General features: G+C 43.7%; 2 protein-coding genes across 6 annotated transcripts in view; one reads left to right on the top strand and one right to left on the bottom strand.

Moving 5' to 3' along the window:
• Positions 1-4,085, bottom strand: part of PECR (peroxisomal trans-2-enoyl-CoA reductase) — a 32,318-nt gene extending 28,233 nt beyond the window's left edge. Inside the window, 3 exon segments of the mRNA XM_060105931.1 lie at positions 1,382-1,413; positions 3,791-3,913; positions 3,997-4,085. Coding sequence (XP_059961914.1) covers positions 1,382-1,413; positions 3,791-3,913; positions 3,997-4,085 — 244 coding nt within the window.
• Positions 4,086-4,118: 33 nt separating this feature from the next.
• On the top strand, positions 4,119-19,852 carry TMEM169 (transmembrane protein 169). 5 transcript variants are annotated; one of them, XM_060106405.1, is made up of 4 exons: positions 4,136-4,209; positions 7,183-7,403; positions 14,270-14,652; positions 17,284-19,852. In XM_060106405.1, the coding sequence occupies exons 3-4, from the start codon at positions 14,382-14,384 to the stop codon at positions 17,904-17,906; spliced, it is 894 nt and encodes a 297-aa protein (XP_059962388.1). In that variant the 5' UTR covers positions 4,136-4,209; positions 7,183-7,403; positions 14,270-14,381; the 3' UTR covers positions 17,907-19,852. The 5 variants fall into 5 exon arrangements, with proteins under 5 accessions (XP_059962389.1, XP_059962388.1, XP_059962387.1 ...); XM_060106403.1 differs by having other exon boundaries at positions 4,145-4,205; XM_060106406.1 differs by lacking the exon at positions 7,183-7,403 and having other exon boundaries at positions 4,119-4,205.
• The last annotated feature ends 452 nt before the right edge of the window (positions 19,853-20,304 follow it).

Genomic DNA, 20,304 nt, shown 5'->3' with positions numbered 1-20,304 from the left:
CTTTCTTCTTCTGTTTCCAGGAGGAAGTTTCTACTCCCAGGAGGGGAAAGAATTGAAATACACATTTCTAGCCCAGGTCCAACCCTCAGCCAGGTTTCCCTGAATTAGGAGGAATAGCTAATCGGATTAATAAAATGGAAAGGAGAAACAAGTTCCCCTGGATTAGCCACTGCCTCTGCCCATCACCTTCTTTTCTTTGATCTTTCTGCCTTAAAGATGGGCATTAACTGCTCTAGTTCCCAGAGCAGAGCACAGGCTGACAAGGCATGGAAATCTGACACCTACAACTCTTCCTAAATCCACATTAAGAAGCTAAGCCTCATTAAAAAAAAAAAAAAAAAAAACTCAAGAATACTCAGGTGATTAATGCCTGACTTTGTCCAAGGCCTCAAATAAGAGACATAATGAAAATATAAATAGGATTATTCACAGGAATTATCTAATTAGAAGCTTACTAAATTATCACTAATTACTATCTGAACCCTGAAGGCTTCAGGAAAGTTATCTAATATTAGCAGAGCTATACTGGGACACAACTTTAAAAGGCTATTTATTTTAACTGCCATATAAACGTGAACCAGGGGGCAAAGGTATTACAAGGCAGAATGCTGCAGTGCTGGGTAGAACCAGAAACCTAAATTTCCATTAAAGGAATGGTTAAATAAATTATTACACATCCATACAATAGAATACTATATAACTTTGAGAAGAATGAAGTACTACTATATGCACTAGCATGGAAAGAAAAATTACAGAGCAGTAAGACTACTACAGTCACAGTTTTGTAAATAACAAAATACACACAAGTGCATATGTGTGCATGTGGGTGACTCATAGAAAATCACCAGGAAAGGGGTTTAGGAGATGGGCAGAATGGGAAAGATCATTTTTTTCTTCTATATACGTCCATACTACCTGAATTTACTGCAATGCTCTTATTTTATAATAAACTAGAAAATTATTAGATGATATCCTTCTCCTCAACCTTATGCTAAATGATTTGGATGGACTTTTTTTGTTGTTTATATGAGTTGCTAGAGAAATTCAGAAAGATTGATAAACTTACTTAGAACAAGGCACAGAAGTAACTAGCAAATAATGAGTTATTTCTACATCAGAGGCATTTGTAGCCAAATATATTGCTTTTCTGCTTGGGCTGATACTGATTCCTTTCAATCTTCAACTCAGAGTGCTACATTTAAGCACGTTCTAGGTCCCTGGTGTTAAGAGCCTAGTCACCAGAGCAAGAAGGAGGGCTGTCTTGCCTCACAATTTCCACTTGCAATTCCTACTTTCATTTCATCCACTGTCACAGAAAGAGAATGACTAACTTGAGGACAGAGACAAGGATCTAGCTTGAATTCAATGTGAATGGTCTTAGGTTCAATATTCTTTGATGGAATCAGGACTCCTCTGGTCTAAGAGCATCTGTCAGATAGAGGAAGAGGGTTTCAATTCTGTTCGCTACATGCTGCCCTTGTGAGCTAGGGCTTTCAGCATCCTCTCAGAAAAGGGGCAGTCAAAATCATTTGGATGTGAAAGACAACACAATAATCACTTTAAAAAGCATGCCTTGGACTTCCCTGGTGGCACAATGGTTAAGAATCCGCCTGCCAATGCAGGGGACACGGGTTCGAGCCCTGGTCTGGGAAGATCCCACATGCCGCAGAGCAACTAAGCGTGTGCATCACAGCTACGGAGCCTGCACTCTAGAGCCCGCGAGCCACAACTACTGAGCCCACGCCACAACTACTGGAGCCCACACACCTAGAGCCTGTGCTCCACAACAAGAGAAGTCACCGCAATGAGAAGACCGTGCACCGCAGCGAGCAAAGAATAGCCCCCGCTCACCACCACTAGAGAAAGCCTTTGCGCAGTAACGAAGACCCAACGCAGCCAAAAATAAATAAATAAAATAAATAAATTTATTTTAAAAAAGCATGCCTCAAAATCCAACTTGTAATTCACACCAAAAAATAGGAGCCTTCTCACTGGATATTGAATTGGCTAACATTTTATTTTATTTGCCCAATTTGGGTTTCTATAACAATTTTCAGGAAACAGCCATTAATCCTGGCATAAAAAAATAAAGCTGAGCAAGTCAGAGTAAAATTATGTATACTCTTTCACTGAAGGAAATGCATTTCCAATACAACATTACTTTTTTTTAAAGTACATGGGAAGGTTGAACCAGGATCTGACCAATCTGCTGTGAAGCCTGGTATCTGACCTTCACAGAAAATGATAACCAATTCTACTTTTCTAATGGATTTTCCTGAACAGGGTTACAGTTTTGGTGTTGGAAGTAAAGTGGGTAGTAATGGTGATGAAGCTACACCAGGGTCAGATTAAGAAATGCTAATTTCCTTTATTTTTTCTTATTAAGATGTATTTTTTCCTTTTTTCAACATACTTTTTTTTAAGTTCATACGCTGTGCCGGGCATTAGAAACACAATGGTAAGCAAAGACAACTTACATGTTCATTAAAAAATTTTGAAAAATGAGTACAATTTAACTACTCATCATTCAAATCATTTCCAGAAAAAGTAGTTGCTGATAACAATATTACAAACTTCTTTTCAGTCTTCTTCTGCATATATATTTTTCATTAACAATTAAATTGGAATGCTATATTTTGTTTAGAATCCTGACTTTTTTCAATTATATGGTATGCATTTGACAACAGAATCTTCAATAGCAAGATGTTTAAATAGCAGCATATTTCATTGTTACTGATTTAGTCATTTCCCTTATCATGTTTCACTATTCAACACTACATTCTTGTACACAAATCCGTGCTTGTCCCTGATTATTTCCAAAGAGTAAATTCCTGAGAGAGGAATTACTAGGTCATACAGCACAAATACTGTTAACACTTTTGGATTTTTTTTCCCAAACTGACCTCTAGAAAGCTTGTAATAATTTACATTCTTGCCTGCCTTCTCACTTCCTCATCAACACTTTCATTTTCCCCAATGTTTTAAAATTTTGTTAAAAAACCAACGGCACATTTTTATTACTATATTTTGCATTTCATTGCCAAAAAAATTGACTATTTTTTCATATACTTACTGCTTTTTTTTTAGTTCTTGATTTAAAATGCTTGGCCCATATCAGAAGCCTATTTTTCTATCAGTTGTTAGATCTTTTCCTTACATATTTATGAGATCTTTTCCTTACTTATTTATGAGATCTCAAATATAATAAATTTGTTGTACATTGTAAATATTTTTCTTCATGTTCCTTCAAACTTTATTCATATATATTTTTTAATTCAATGGGATATACACCTTCATATTTATCTATTTTCCCTTTTGTGGTTTCTTTCCTTGTTTATTGCTTATAAAGTCCTCCCTTCACCCAAGTTAAGGTAAATATTACAAGAGATTCGAGAAGATTATATGATGGGAGCCTTTTACCTTTTCCAGTTAAATCGCCAGGGAATTCCCTAGAAAGAATTAATTTTAAATTCACATCCATAATTAGTTCCATAGCATGATGCCACACGTCTCCTTAATCCCCACCTCGGACACAGTATCTTTGGCTCTAAATTTTCCCTTTAGTTTACAAATAGTGGTTCATCATCCACCGCTTCTCCACAACTTTTCATAGAACTCTCCCCTCTCCACTCTCCCTCGCGGTTTAAATTTCACCCACAGCTACACTTCCTTTGCTTTGCAACTTCACGCTCTCCTAAACGCGCCTCTGGCCCCCTGGCTCCCGACCCCAGGTTACGCCAGCTTCTAAGGATCCCTCGCTCTGAGTACCCTAGCCCAGGGGCCTGCTCACGCACCTAGATGCAGCAGCTCGGTCGCGATGGCCTTTCCGATGCCCGTACCCCCGCCGGTGACGATGGCCACTTGGTGCTGCATCAAGCTTGCTGCCAGGCAGCTTTTGCCCTTGACCTAAGAACTCACGGCCACGGGACATTTGAGTGATGAAGCATAGGCCAGGTTGAGTCAATGGGTCCACGCCGCCTTATGCGTATGCCGGACAGAGGGCTCACGCCCACGTGACCGCCCGGGCCCCGCCCCGCCCCGTCCAGTCCACTCGCGCTGCCTCGCGTCGCACCGCCCCTCTCCATCGCCCCGCCCCACCGCGCGCGGCCGCCTCAGGAGCTCTGTATTCTCCCAGTGCAGAACAGCTCCCCCAAGGCGGCGTCCTTACCGTCCAAACTGTCCGCCTGCCTATCTCCCCGGCACGTGTAGGTGAGATTCTTTGTTCCTTGTGTGTGTGTGTGTGTGTGTGTGTGTGTGTGTGTGTGTGTGTGTGTGTGTGTGTGTTATTTCGATGCTTTTGGGAAAGGGAAGAAGACAAAAAGCAGGATTGTGCGCTATTTTGAAAAATTCAATCCTCAGTGCTATAGCTCTCATGGTTAATTAAAATTAAATCTCCAGTGCATCTGGGTGAAGAGAGGCTGCAGCTCGGGAGCCTGCCGTATTGCCTCCTTGCTGCGCCCGCCCGCATTGGAAGTCCAGCGATGCTCTGGCTCCAGCTGCTGTGTGCAGCTGTCTGGGAAGGAAAGGGGCAACCTTAGCTGAGGGCGGAGAAATCCGGCTTCATCCTCCGGAAGGGATGGGAATGAGAGGGGCGGGGGAGGGGGGAGATACAATTGTAGTTATCCAGAGAACCAAGATAATAAATGATTTTTAGAAAAAACTCAAGCCGACCTCCACCTCATCTCCCTCTCCTCACTGAGGAATGAAGGGAAGAAGGAACCTTTACCAGATTTGAGATTTGATACATTTCAGCTGGGCTTCATAAATTGATGGGTCCAAAAGAAGACCTGTCCTCGAAGGGTGTATGCTTCCTGCAAGAATGCATCTGTAGGTGTGTGTTTGAGATCCTACCCTCTAGTTCATTCCTTATGCAGGGGAGGGAGCCTCCTGAGGATGGGGGAAATTTCTCATCCGTGTTTTGGTGCTCATTAACAGTGATTTATTATTTAAATTCTCCGTCTTGCTTCCTGCTGTCAACCCACCAGAGTGGAATTACACCTGGACTAGCCTGGGGAGACTTTGCCTGAGAACTTGACAAATCTAGGGAATATGTCAGGTGCTGTGGTCTTAACAATCCAGGCAGGATCATGTTTCTAAGTCTGTTGTCAGAGTGTTGCAGGAACGGGGACCCTTTCCAGGGCCCCAGAGTGGTCTCTTGTCTAACACTCGGAAAAGAATTGTTGGAGGAGACACATGTGCTGACAAAGCAAGAGATTTTGTTGGGAAGGGGTGCCCAGGCAGAGACCAGTAGGGTAAGGGAATCCAGGAGGACTGCTCCACCACGTGGCTCACAGTCTCAGGGTTTTACGGTGATGGGGTTAGTTTCCAGGTTGTCCCTGGCCAATCGTTCTGACTCAGGGTCCTTCCTGGTGGCTCCCGCATCACTCAGCCAAGATGGATTCCAGCGAGAAGGAATCTGGGAGGTTGGTAGGACATATGGACTGATGTCTCCTCTCTCCTTTTGACCTTTCCTGAATTCTTCCAGTTGGTGGCAGCTTGTTAGTTCCGCGTTCCTTACCAGGACCTCCTGTTTAAGATAACTCATGCAAGTGGTTACTCTTGGGCCCGGCCAGGGTGGGTGGTTTCAGTCAGTGGTTCCCCTAACAAGAGTACTGTACTTTCCCCAGCAAGGTATTAAAATAATGTAAAAACAAACAAATGCCATCATTCTTTTGTTGGGTCCACCACTGAGTTAGAGTAAATTGGAAATGGATCTGGTTGAGAGTGGAATCAAACATCACTTCCTCCCTGTTCCTCCATCCCCCTGCCCTCCTCTGACCTCCTTTGAGAAACACCTCCCCCTCTATCTTTGCTGCTGACAGATTCCAATCAACACTGCTTAAAGAAGGGAAGCTATCTCTTCCACTTCTCATTTGCTGGATAGTTTATCAAGGAATCACTTCTACTAACTCAGTTCTAAGAGGTTTCTTATTGCAAAAAATTCCAGGCTTTCTTTCTTGGGAGGAAGGAACACTTTACATTTCTTTCAAAGGTACTTTTATTGAAGATTAATTAAATGTGATTTGTGACCTGGTCTGGACTTGGGGATTCACGGAACTCTGCCAGGGCGGGTCTACGTGGGCCTGGCTGTACCGTAGCCTCTGTGTGGTGGCTGAGTGGCCTCAGAGAGGGATTCTGCAGTCCTCCAGTGAAAAGGCTTCAAGCCAGTTTTGCTTGCTAAGGATGACAAGGAGCCATTCCTCAGCCTCAAGGAAGCTGCACTATGAGCAGTCAGAAAGCTCTTTTTTTCACAGTCCAAAGAGAGCCTGTGATTAAGGGAGATGTGGAGTCTCTTCAAGAGATCTTTTGTTAAAAAGAAAAAGGCATGTCCTCTCTGCCCCTGCCTCTGACCTCAGTCAGGGTTTGAATGTCTGCTAACCCCAAAAGGCCTGGAGGCACAGCAGTAGTTCTGCCTCTTGAAGGCTCTTTGTTTCCAGATTTTAGCTCTGACTCCTGGTTGAGCCCTCCCTTCTCAGGGCATCCGTGCCCTGCTGCAATGACTGTCCCTTTGGCCAAATCAAATGCTACCTGGCACTCTGCATCACTGCCCCCTTTGTTCTGGGGAAAAAGGCATCACCACGGCTATGATGTTTCCACACTCCCACTCTGTCATAGCCCCTTAGCACTCCCTCCGTTCATCTTCTGAGATGCTCTTGCTGCTCACTCATCTTCCCACCCCTCCCCCACCCCATCTGCCTAGTAACTTCATCTTCTCCCCTTCACGAAGCAGCTGCTGGCTCAGACTGACAGGGCCCGGTGGGAATCTCAACATTGAGACAGAATCTCGGTGCCGAAGGAATATCAGTGAGGCATATCTAGCCCCGCCTGGCTTGATGTAAAAGCAGTCCTGAGCCAACTTATATAAGTAAGGTTCTGAACCAGTTCACAATATTCAGCCAATATTTATTGAGCACCTGTCATGTGCCAGGTACTATTCTAGACATGGGGGTTACAGTACAGTGGACAAGACGGTTAGGTGTCCCTGCCTTGGTAGAGTTTATGTTCTAGGATGTACACATGTTGGTAGTTGGGGGTGGAAGGGGTATGTGTGCCATGAGAGGTAGGACAATAAGTAAACAAAAGATCAGACAATAAAGATCAGATCTAACAGCTCTTACACTAAAGCTGCTCAAGCTCCTTATACCCAACTACCTTCACTATTGGGAAATATTTCCTCTGTAGACAGTCAGATGCTCCCCAGATGATGAACCAGCCTCAGTGTGGGAGCCTTTCAGGACCAGGAGACAAGAGAAATGCTGCTCACAGGACCACAGAGGAAAAGGCTGCAGCCTGACTGTGCTCACAGCAACGGGCTGGAAGCTGCGACTTCTAAGCTGCTCTTCCATCATCGTTCCAATCACTTGATACTGGTCTGAACCAAATTTCCTTTCATCTTTACATTGGTGAGACTGTCCCTCTGAGAGCGGCTAATAGTAATTTTCAGTGGTAAAATGGCAAACATTTTATTTCCTGGTTGGTCTAGTACCTCTAATGGTGGTAAACCAAGATGCTAATGGGGGAGTTTGGCCACCCCAGACAGGTGACATGTAGCCCTCTGAGTGACAGATACACAAGTCAGAAAAGAACTGGAAGAACAGCAGGGCTGGAGCAAGGCACAGCTCACTGTAGTAGTCGTAAATGAACTTGAAAATGATGATACTTTACCCACTTAGCCCCGGCTCAGGTTCCTTGGAAGAGGAAGATGTGTTACTATCAGTGAAGGTGCAAAAAGTCAATTCCTGATTGTACTTAGTTAAACCAGTGGAGCGGGGCACCCTAATTTGAAAGCATTATAAGCCAGAGACAGCAAAATGGCAGCCTATCTGTGATTTGTTTTGGTTGTTTGTCCACATGGTAATTTATTTAAATTTGGACTAATTGCAGTAATTAAAATCCGGAACTTTCTCATGAAATTTCAGGCAACCCATACCAAATGGACCTGAATTTCTCTATGAAAGCAGTTGGCTGAACAGTGGGCTTGGTACGAAGAAGAGAGGAGAACAGTAACTTGCTCTTTCAGATGAGACCTGAGTGAGCTCTTATGTTTACCATAGCCCCCACCATTCCCTGTGTCCAGTTGCTAAGGCTTGGTGTCATTGCCATTTATTAGCTTTTTCCAGCAACACTTCATCCATATATGTTACTTGCTTCCCTGCAATTAATCTAAGAGCAGAGGCTTCAAAACTCCCTGGCTTCTCCACCCACCAAGCCCACAAGTTCTGCTGAGTATCTGGGTGGGTTTGGAGAAGGCCCTGGATCAGGCCTGCTTCAGTGACCACCTAGGAACAGAGAATCATGAACAGACTCCAGGGCAATCATGCCTGATGATGAGAGGTCCATGAAGCAGCAGTGAGCCACCACTGTGGAGGTGGGAGTGGGAGTTAGTGACCAAGTGACAGGATGGGAATAAGGACCAGACTTCCTGCTGATGACTCAGCTCTACCAAGGCACTACACCTGGGTAGGTAAGTTCATTTTGTGGTGTTGTGAGTTTTTGGGTGTTTACTGACTGCTTAAGAGCTGTTGGTTTTCTTTTAATAAAACTCTAGAAGAGTACATAGGCAGCTAGTGTGATTGAAGCATTGGAGGTATACATGGGGGAGATGGTATAGCCTAGGATGGCAGGACAGGGAGGGTCCAGATCACACAAGTCCTTAGGCCACATGAAAAGTTTGGATTTCATTTTATACCAATGGGAAGTCACTGGAGGATTTTAAGCAGAAAATGGCCTGATTTTATGTATGTTTTCAAAAGATCTTTCTAACTGCTAAGTGGAGAATTGATTGGAAGACAGCAAGAGTAGAAGCCAGAGGATACAGAGCATTTTTAGAACCTCAGTAAGTGATGATGGCCTCTTAGACCAGAGTGGTAGCAATGAAGATGGGAAAAAGTGGTGGATGCATTTAAGAATTATCTGGAGAATTTTCTTCAAGGGTGGCTTAAAACCAGTTATTTTATGCATAAGTTCCAGAGTCTGAGTATATACTTTAAAACCTATTTTTCCCCCCAGAATGACTGAGGAGTCAGAGCTAATGGTGGATTGAGGTTAACAGTCTGCAGTATCACATTCGTTAATAATCTTTGGACTGGGGGTGGAGGTGGAGGATGGGCGAAGCCTACCTTCCAGGAAAAAGAGCAGAGTCCTGTGTCTTCTCTTAATTCTATTGACTAAAACCTTGGAAACTAGAGAAATTTTCTTCCTGCCCTCTCTCTTATGATATGTAAAAGAAAGGAGAAATGTTCAAAACCTGCTTCTCAGCTCAAATGCTAACAGCATAATAAAGTGTACAGAAATGAGGAAAATAATTAGGCCTTCCTCTCTTAACACTCGTTCACATCATATTTACAAATAGGCATTTTCCCTTCCCCTTTGCCTTACCGGGTCAACAAGTACGTACTGAGTATCTGCTACATGTCCAGCCCTGGGGTCTTCCCATTAGAGGTAAAGAAGTATAAGACAGTTCCTGACTTCTAAAATTTTATAAACTCCAGCGGGGAGATGAATGAAAAATCATGAAGCCATTCATAATCAGTTCAAGATGATATGAAATGCTGCATAATTAAGCACTAAGAGAGTATGGTACAGATGACAAATACTCCTGGAATGCAGAGTAGGAAAAGGCAGAAGAAAGGGATTGGAAACTCACATCTATGAAGCATCACCTCATACTAGGCATTGGACACTCGAACACTCATTGTCATTCTCACCTCCCTCCTGCAACAACAGGATTGGGGTTGGGGAGAAGAGACCTGTAGTCTGGGGTGGTCACAGAGGGAACATGAGTGAGTGAGTCTCTTGAGCCAGGCTTGAAAGAGGTGGAGAAGAGTGAAAAAGGTGAAGGAACCAACATAAGTAAATGTGTCAACTAGTCATGTTATGGGGAGTGGGAAAAACTGCTATGGAACCCTAGGATGGAGCATGAATATGGAGAGCCTCAAACACCAGGCAGACCCTTGAGATATATTTTGGTCAGAAATGGCAAGATAGTGACGATTACTGGACAAAATAAAAATATCTTGTGTCATTAATCACCATTTAAAATGGTAGAGGAAGAATTCTGAAATGGAAGGCAGAGGAACCTACGTGGAGGAAGTAGTGTAGGGGCTGTATTCTAGCATATGGTGGTAGTAGAAATTGAAATGAACACATTACCAAAAAGATTCCATAGGAATGAGTGGCAGGACTTAGAGACTGATTAGTAATAGGGACATAGGAATATATCCTTAATATAGGAGATGGATTCATCAAAGACAGCTCTAGAGCTTTAAGTATAAAATCTGGGGTAAATGTTGGCAGGCAGCAAAGCATGGTAAATAAAACATGAGCTCTGAAATTAGCAAACCTGAGTGTGAGTCACAGCACCATTACTATGTAACCTTGAGCAAATTACTCCTCTGCATGGGGATAATAATAGTACCTCCTTCCTTGGTTTGCTGTGAGGATTACACAATAATGATTATTGAAAAGCACTTAGAACAGCACCTGGCACACAGTCAACATCCAGTAAGTTTTAGTTATTACTATTATTAAGTCCAGATGTCCTCATTGCAAAATAGTGCTTGTTCTGTTAGGAATTGTGCAAGTTAGGCTTAAATCCAGTTCTCTCACTTCTTTATTTAACATGGATGAGCTTAATAATGTCAAGTGAGGACATTAGAACCTACTTTATCACAGAAAGCTCCTGTACTCTGGATCTTCCCGTTTTTAGAACATCATGTGCTCTTAGAGACGTCACCAAATGAATTTCATAGTCCAACAAGCTCCCTGCATAAGAATGTGAAGGTAATGGTACTTATTTTGTTCAAACAGGCAAAGTCAGTCTCTGAGGATTTAGTGAAACCTTAATTCCACCTGTGGGCGTTTTCAATTCTGTCGCTGAGCACCTCATTTGTTTCAGTCACTGGGCTGTGCCCAAGATACAAAGGTGATAAGACCCAGTACCCATCTTCCATCCAGTGGGGAAACAGGAAAGAAAATTAACAATTAGAGGACAAAGCAGAAGTATTTAGGTGATACTTGGACAGTGGAGGAAAGCTACTTGCTGAGAAGGTTGCTCAGACTTTGGGGAGCTTTGGCATTTAAAGAAATGTGATAGAGTCAGTCTTGGTACTTGGTAATACAGAAGATGCATCATATTAAGACATGGGATTTGCTTCAAATTGAGTGGCATTTAGCGCCTAGTTAGATTTTTGTCTGTTTCATAATCCTCCGCATTCCCCACCCTGCCCTGACTGGGCCAGTCCACTAAACATTGGGGCCATTTATTACAAATAAGAGAAGTTTTATTGTTTGGGATAAAGGGACACCAAAGAGTGTGCATGTGGCCTTGAAAGAAAGGAAGTACTCAGAGAGCACTGAAACAAAATGAATATTTGAGAATTGGGAGCAAAAGTAACAAAAAGCTGGCACCCTGGAGTTACTGAGAGTAAACAGTCTCCGGGCGCCTGGGACAAAAGAACTGTGAGTAGAGTCTACTTACAGTCTACTACAATTCTCAATTATAAATACAGTTATTTGGAAATTAGGACATTTGTTTGGTAAATAATTCAGAAACTTTTAATATCAATAGAAGCTGCCACTGTTCTCATTAAATAAAGGTATTTAACAGTATAATTGACAATAATATTATATAACAATGGCGCCACTTGCCTCCTCCACTAAGTTTAAAACTGGGTTTGTTAAAGGGACATGAGAGATTTCCCTGGTAGCGCAGTGGTTAAGAATTTGCCTGCCAATGCAGGGGACATGGGTTCGATCCCTGGTCCGGGAAGATCCGACATGCCGCAAAGCAGCTAATCCCGTGTGCCACAACTACTGAGCCTGCACACCTAGAGCCTGTGCTCCACAACAAGAGAAGCCGCTGCAATGAGAAGCCCACGCACTGCAGTGAAGAGTAGCCCCCAGCTCTCCGCAACTAGAGGAAGACCGTGGGCGTCAACAAAGACCCAACACAGCCAAAAATAAATAAATAAATTTATTTATTTTTTTTAAAAAAGGCCCATGAGAGTATTCTGGCTAATAAATAAAGAAGAAATGAGAGAAATAGAATGTCATCATTTTTGTAACACCTAATGAACGAATGGGTCTGGCCGATAGTCGTCAATGGCTACTAATTTCACGGAGTCAAGCAGATATTAGCTACCTTCTGATGGAAATACAAAACACCATCTATAACATCTTGCCAAAACAACCAACCAACCAAAAAACATTCTAACCCAAATCTGAGTAAGCTTCTTTATTTAGCTACCAATTTATAGGAAATATGTGGTTCAGAGGAACACACTATGGAGATTGCAATCCTCAAGATCTAGGCTGTGAGAATCTGCAAGGTAAATGACCTTTCTTTAACAAATAAATAGAAAGGAAAAGGAAAAAAAATTAGTTGGGGAACATATGGACCTGTTCCGTCCAATATAGTAGCCAGTAGCCACATGTGGCTATTTAAATTTAAATTGGTTAGAATTCAATAAAATTTAAGATGCATTTCCTGGGGAATTCCCTGGAGGTCCAGTGGTTAGGACTCCACACTTTCACTGCCGAGGGCCCAGGTTCAATTCCTGGTCGGGAAACAGATCCCACAAGCTGCTCAGCGTGTCCAAAAAAATAATAGTAATAAAAATAAAATTCATTTCCTCAGTTGCACTAGACTCATTTCAGGTGCAATGGCAGAAAGTTCTATTGGACAGCGCTGCTATAAACAGAGGTGTACTATCTGTTTCCATTGCATAGATCTTATTTGAATCCTAACTCAAGAAAATAGAATTTAAAATTTTAAACAGGGAAATTTGAACTGACCAGATATTTGATGATATTAAAGAATCGTTTAAAAAATTAGGTGCAATAATGGTATGGTGATAATCTTTTTTTAAAAAGAGAGTTCTTATATGTAAGAGGTACATGCTGAAACATACTGATGAAATGAAATGATATCTGACATTTGCTTTTAAATAATATGAGGAGATAAAACAAAATTGGCTACTAATATTTTGATTATTGAAATTGGGTGAGAGGTACAGTAACGATTCATTCGAATTATTCTCTTTGCTTTTATAAATGTTTGCCACTTTCACTAACAAAAATGTTCTCATTTTACATGTTTGAAATGTTCCATAATATAATAACACTTTTTTAAAGAAGCAGACAAGCAGCTACCTGGGGTTTTTTTTGGGTTTTTTTGGCTGTGTTGGATCTTCGTTGCTATATGTGGGCTTTCGCTAGTTGCGGCGAGTGGGGGCTACTCTTTGCTGCGGTGCGTGGGCTTCTCATTGCGGTGGCTTCTCATGTTGTGGAGCACAGGCTCTAGGTGCACAGGCTTCAGTAGTTGTGGCAGCAGGCTCAGTAGTTATGGCTTGCAGGCTCTAGGCTCACAGGCTTCAGTAGTTGTGGTGCACGGGCTTAGTTGCTCCATGGCATGTGGGATCTTCCCAGACCAGGAATCAAACCCACGTCCCCTGCACTGGCAGGCAGATTCTTAACCACTGCACCACCAGGGAAGTCCTGCAGCTACCTGTTTAAATGAGACTGGCTGGGTATTTGCTAACTGGCACCTCTGTAGCAATAGCACTCAAAACATTCCGTTCCTCTTAATGGCTCCATGTACCAAGAACACAGACCAATCAGTTTCTTCCTTAAAAGATGTTGTATAGACTCTCTTCTCTCCCACCTCTTTTTACCTGGAGAACAAAAGAGGAGAAAAGTGTGGTGTGAAAAGTGTGCATTCTTTCCACTGGTCTCCCAGAAGGTGATAGTACAGATCCCAGCCATTCTGGGATCTTGGGCCAACAAGAAACCAGGAGACAAGTGTCTTTATAGGCTATCAGAGAAGGCATGGTTAGTGAAGTTGTGCCATCATTGGATGGCTTGTTCAAAGTTGCATTCAACCATTTGAGTATAGTTGTAATGGCTGACCCAATAGCCAGAAGCCTGGAGTGCTGGTCCCAGCCATAGCAATCTCCATCTATGGTGGGAGGAAGAATGGTCCTTAATCTGTCTGTAAGGTTTCCTCACCCAACTTCCTTATACTTGGCATCCCCCAGCTAGATTGATGATTTTGCATAATATATGCAACACAAAATATGGCAACACAAATAAGATTTTATTAACAATGATTCATTCTTGTAAACGTATTTCCATAGCACTCCCAAAATAAAGTTTTATGAGAAATAAAGGGAGGCAAAGGCTTCTGCCAAGTTGAGGACCACTTCCTAAACCCCTCTCCATCTCACCCTATTCATTCCCTGTTGATGATTTTGCTTTCCTATCTTTCAAGTGCAACTCATCGCTGGAACGTCTTTGCATAGCCCCATCCTGGAAGAAGCTCTGTGGTGTGTGGATCGTGAGTTTGCTCAAGCAAATTGGACTAGCTAGATTTGAGGACTAGGATGGAAGAGCCGGCACCAGTGGAAGGCCAGGGCCAGCTCCCAAGCCCCCACCAGGGCTCTCTGAGGAAAGCCATGGCAGCTGCCCTGGCCCTTGATGGGGAATCCACACTGGGTCGCAGGAAAAAGAAGAAGAAAGAGTCCCGCCCAGAATCTATTATCATCTACCGGTCAGAGAGTGAGAAACTGGATGAGGAGCCTGGGGAATTAGAAGGTGGAGATCAGCCTAAAGAGGAGGAGGGAGATGATTTCCTAGACTATCCTGTGGATGATGGTAAGTCTCTCTGGGGCCACCTACTTAAAGCCACAGGAAGGAAACCAAATGAGGATCCTCCAGAAGACAGACAGGCATTTGCTCACTGATGTACTTCTTTTTGATACATTTCTTCTCACAGTGTTTCAGTCTTCATTCAACAAATCGATAGTATTTGTTGAGCATTTATTATGTTCTCTTCTAGGTGATATGGAAGAGATCTCTGCCCTTTTGGAACTGCTTGTGTAATGGAAGAGACCGATTTATACACAAAAAATAGTAATACAAGACAACCATGCTAACTATTTAATACATGTAAGATAAAGAAACTAATAGTTGACTTTCATAATAATCAGAAAAATGCGAATTATAACAACAGTGAGTTATAGTAATCCTTCACATGTAGGATGGCCAAAAATTGGGTAAAACATGATAACATCAATGTGTGGAAATGGATATATTCTCGTATACCTCATGTGGAAGAGGAATCCGCTTCAGGGAAATTTGTCAATATCTATTAAATTTAAAATTCAAAATATGCATAGCCTATGTCCAAGAAATTCTCAGTATCTACCTCATGCCCATGTGCGTAAGGAAGCATGTATAAGAATGTTTGTTGCTGTTAAGGAAACTGTGGCGTGTCCATATTAAGTGTCACTACACAGCAATAGATGGATGAGGTAGATCTCTGTGTCGATGGTCATCCCTAAGACATACGCCCACGGTGAACGAGACAAGCAATGCCCCTGCCCTCATGCAGTTTACCTTCCAGTCAGGGGAAGACAGGCAGCAAAAAGGCAGCAGATAAGAGACAATTACAGGTAGTGGTACGGGTTCCAAAGACAGTAAACCTCAGTGATGGGAAGATGAGCAAGTGAGGGAGGCGGGTGGAGGGAAAGATTGCATGGTTAGGGATGCCTCTCGGAGGAAGGGATGTTTGCCCTTGAGGCAGCCCCATTCTGTCCATCTACCAGCCAGGTGGCTAGGAGTCCACAGGGCCTGGGGGACATGCCAACCAAAAGCCTATACCCTCCTCCCGTCCTCCACTTCTAGACTACACTTCACATACTAAGGACTGTGGACTTTGCTGTTTCACTACCTGCAATCTCACTGCTGGGATGGCCAAAGAGTGGCTGTTTGGTGGGGGTGGTGGTGATGGTAGTGATGGTAGTGGTGGTGACGATGGTGATGCTGGTGGTGGTGATGGTGATGCTGGTGGTGGTGATAGTGGTGATGCTGGTGGTGGTGATGCTGCTGCTGGTGGTGGTAATGCTGGTGGTGGTGGTGATGATAGTGATGCTGGTGGTGGTGATGCTGGTGGTGGTGGTGATGATGGTGGTGGTGGTGGTGGTGATGCTGTTGATGCTGGTGGTGGTGATGATGGTGATGGTGGTGGTGATGGTGGTGATGCTGGTGGTGGTGGTGGTGGTGATGGTGATGCTGGTGGTGGTGATGATGGTGATGCTGGTGGTGATGTTGGTGGTGGTGATGCTGGTGGTGATGTTGGTGGTGGTAATGCTGGTGGTGGTGGTGGTGATGCTGGTGGTGGTGGTGGTGATGATAGTGATGGTAGTGGTGGTGACGATGGTGATGCTGGTGGTGGTGATGGTGATGCTGGTGGTGGTGATAGTGGTGATGCTGGTGGTGGTGATGCTGCTGCTGGTGGTGGTAATGCTGGTGGTGGTGGTGATGATAGTGATGCTGGTGGTGGTGATGCTGGTGGTGGTGGTGATGATGGTGGTGGTGATGCTGTTGATGCTGGTGGTGGTGATGATGGTGATGCTGGTGGTGGTGATGGTGGTGATGCTGGTGGTGGTGGTGGTGGTGATGGTGATGCTGGTGGTGGTGATGATGGTGATGCTGGTGGTGGTGATGATGGTGATGCTGGTGGTGATGTTGGTGGTGGTGATGCTGGTGGTGGTGGTGGTGGTGATGGTGGTGGTGATGGTGGTGGTGATGCTGCTGGTGGTGATGCTGGTGATGCTTGTGGTGGTGGTAGTGATGGTGATGATGCTGGTGGTGGTGATGCTGGTGGTGGTGGTGGTGATGGTGGTCATGCTGGTGTATTTTTGTTGGGGAATGTGTTTATATTGTGCGTGTGTATGTGTGGTGCCTGTGTGTGTACAGAATTTGGATATGGAGGCTGGGATGTCCACCAGCATATGAGGAGGACCCTCTCAGAGAAGCATGGGATTAGGAATGAGGAGAGAAGAGGGGTGGGCTGCTCATCAGTATAACACACACACAGCACCACCTTTACACACAGTAGCTGATACTCAGAAACAGTATTTTCACAGCACTTGTAAACTAGAAATAAGGTCACTATGAAGTGGTGTCTGTGGTAGAGTTCCTCACTCCCCTCCATATCACAGACATGATAGAGGCCCAGAAAAGTGGAGAGAGAATATGAGTAACAAGTTTAACCTGCTTCAGGGCCCTGATGTGAGAGTTTACCATGGGAGTACTAATCCCTCCCCTGAGGGAGACCCATCAGTCCATCGTGGAAACACTGATTTCGTACCATGTCAGGGTGTACCATGTCAGGGGCTATAATAATGGACATTCTTGTACTCAGCTCCAGTCTCAGGGGATGACGCTCTGATGAAATGTCTAATCTTCTGATCTTGACTTTCCCCTCTTTATGCCCTGCAGGTATGTGGAACATGCCTGTGGACAGCCGCTATGTCACATTAACTGGGACCATCACCCGAGGGAAGAAAAAGGGGCAGATGGTGGACATCCATGTCACGTTGACAGAGAAGGAGCTGCAGGAGCTCACCAAGCCTAAAGTGTCTTCGAGGGAAAGGGCACCTGACGGCAGAAAGGCCTGCCAGCTGGGAGCAGACCGTGGGCCCCACGTGGTCCTCTGGACGCTGGTCTGCCTACCTGTGGTTTTCATCCTCTCCTTCGTGGTCTCTTTCTACTATGGCACCATCACCTGGTACAATATCTTTCTTGTGTACAACGAGGAGAGGACCTTCTGGCACAAGATCGCATGTTGCCCCTGCCTCATTCTCTTCTACCCAGTGCTCATCATGGCCATGGCCTCCTCCCTGGGCCTCTATGCTGCCGTGGTCCAGCTGTCATGGTCCTGGGGAGCGTGGTGGCAAGCTGCCCGGGACATGGAGAAAGGCTTCTGTGGCTGGCTGTGCAGCAAGCTGGGTCTGGAGGACTGTTCTCCCTACAGCATTGTGGAGCTGCTTGAATCTGACAATATCTCAGGCAATCTGTCCAACAAGGATGCCACCCAGGAGGTAGAGACATCCACTGTCTAAACTCCCAACAACTTACTTGATTCTCTGGTCTCAGTAGCCTGTATATCACCTTCCAATTTCAGAATATTCCTTCTTTAAATTATTCCTCCCCCCTCATCCCCCATACACAGTTCTTCTGGAAAATTTTAGCCCACACTGATCTGTCCTACCATCTTGTTGGTGTCCAGGAGGGCAGAAAGCAGAAAAGCAATTTGTGCCCAAATAGTCCATCCAATGGATAAACTCTTCTTCATTCCTTGCCCTAAGATGACCATTTTTCTGAGACAAGGGAGCTCAGGTGTGTGTCAGTTCAGGAGCTCGGAGGTGTTCCTGGTGCCTGGAACCCAGGGGAGATGTGACTACATGTGACAGGGAGAATAAGGAGGCTCAGGGGAGACCCAAGTCCACCAATAAGATAATAGATAGGGATGGAGTGAAATATTTAAGAAGCAGGCTGCAACAGTGTAGCAGAATGTAAAGATACGTGTGTATCACTTAGATTTTGATTTATATATTAAATATAATTAAAATCCAAATATCAGTAGTTTAAACAAGATAGAAGTCTGTTTCTTTCCTGTATAGAAGAAGTCTGGAGGCAGACCATCAGGGAAACTAATGAAGTCATCAGAATCCCAGGCTTTTTTTATTCCCCAACCCTCATTGCCTTTATCCTCAGCACCCAGCGCTGACTACATCTCCAGTCATCACATCCCTGTTTTGGATAGAACAGAGGAAAGGGCAACGAAGAGCACATACACCCTCCTAGGCTAAGGCGGCTTCTCAGAAGGCCCCCTCAACACTTCTTGTATCTCATTGGCCAGACCGTAGTCACATGACCTCACAAGCAAGAAAGGCTGGGAAATGTAGTCTTTTGGCCGGGCAGCTATATTCTAAATGTTTGGGTTCTGCTAATTTAAGAGACAAGGAAATAATGGCTATTTTGGTAGGCAAGTAAGAATCTCTGGCTCACAGTAATTATTTAAATACATTCAGATCCAAAACTGCGAATACAGTTTTATTTATGTATGTATTTATTTATTTATTTAAGCCTAAATATTACACAGAGAATTTATACATAGATACTAGCTACATATACTATGCATAAACCACACGTAGATATTAGCAACTCATGTATGTTGCAATTAAATATCTATAATGCCATGTGGTTTCAGGTTTTTTAGAAAGGAAGAGTGAATAGTTGAGTACAATTATATCATAGTAGCATAGCTTTCTTCCTGGTAGTGAAGGTGGGCCTGAGTGGTGATGTTTAGTTTAATGTACAGATGAAAGACTGCAAAGGGAGGCATTGCATCTGTCAGACTTTCCCCCAGCAGGGTCAGCAGCCCTAAGCACAAGAAGACAGTTAGCTTTGTGTGGTTTGTCATAACTCACTCAGAGCCTCACTCACTCAGAACTTTCTTCTCACAGCAAACATAGTCTTTGGTGTGCTGAAAAGCTTGGGCCTTCGTGGACACTGAGGGTGTAAACCAGGTGGATCCAGATTAATAGATTATGAACTTTAAAAAAATATTCCTGAGGGTCTCTTTCCAATTTCAAAAAAATCAAATCCTAAGAGGTCAAGCAGATTTTGGAGGTTTGAGTCCTTATAAGAATAGCTGGTGCCCTATTCATGGTTCATGTCTCAGGAAGAAGCTGTTGAAAGAACTGCTGTGAATCAAACCGAATGGGTCAAGCAATGCTGTCCCACAGAAGGCCGGGACATTTGCCTGATGCATGGTGCTGAACTCCACCTTCAGAGGAAACCCCTCCTTTTAAAAAATAACTATTATTAGTTTGAGAAAAAAAAAAAAACTCTGTCCAACACGTTTGAAGATAATGTTGGTGCTCTCTGGTGCTTTTGCAGAGATATAAACAATTGAAGACAAAGAAAATAAAAATAAAATCAGATTAACGTTTGCTCACTTTGTCTTTGAGTTTCTCCAAAATTGCTTTGAACGCTACAGTTTTCAGAAAAGGTTGAGCGTGGTGACTCTTTTATATATGTATAATGATCTTAATATGGGTCCTTATGTCTTGACTCTTCCCATAGACCACCAATTTATGAGGATTCTGTTTAGCTGGATTTTTTCCACAGATCACAGATTTACCTAAGCCTACATTAGGAAGCTGCAGCCACATTTGTCACATTTTTTTCAGGGGTTAAGGAAACAAATGGCCAAGGCGAAAAACAGTCATGATTAGGACAAGGGTAAGATGTCACTGGCAGAATGAAGGAGGGTGGGGTCAGGGTAAGGAGCACGGGATACCTAGGTGAAGTTGATGTAACCCTCACCCTAATTGGGCTCGCCACCTAGTGGAAGAAATAGGCTCATAAAATAAAATCATTTCAAAAGGGCTCAGAGAGGTGTGTAAAAGCCTAGACCTGAGGAAGGAAAACTTAACCAAACAGACCTAAAGC

This window comes from Mesoplodon densirostris, chromosome 8 (genome assembly GCF_025265405.1).
Source record: "Mesoplodon densirostris isolate mMesDen1 chromosome 8, mMesDen1 primary haplotype, whole genome shotgun sequence".
Classification (NCBI taxonomy): domain Eukaryota; kingdom Metazoa; phylum Chordata; class Mammalia; order Artiodactyla; family Ziphiidae; genus Mesoplodon; species Mesoplodon densirostris.
Note: the sequence above shows the minus strand (reverse complement) of the source record. Positions and strands in the feature narration are given on the sequence as shown.

Bases quoted from the DNA above. Each gene is read 5' to 3' on its own strand.
- TMEM169 (XM_060106406.1), top strand. From the start codon at position 14,382: ATGGAAGAGCCGGCACCAGTGGAAGGCCAGGGCCAGCTCCCAAGCCCC. The intron at 14,653-17,283 runs GTAAGTCTCTCT...TATGCCCTGCAG, and splicing joins AGACTATCCTGTGGATGATG to GTATGTGGAACATGCCTGTG.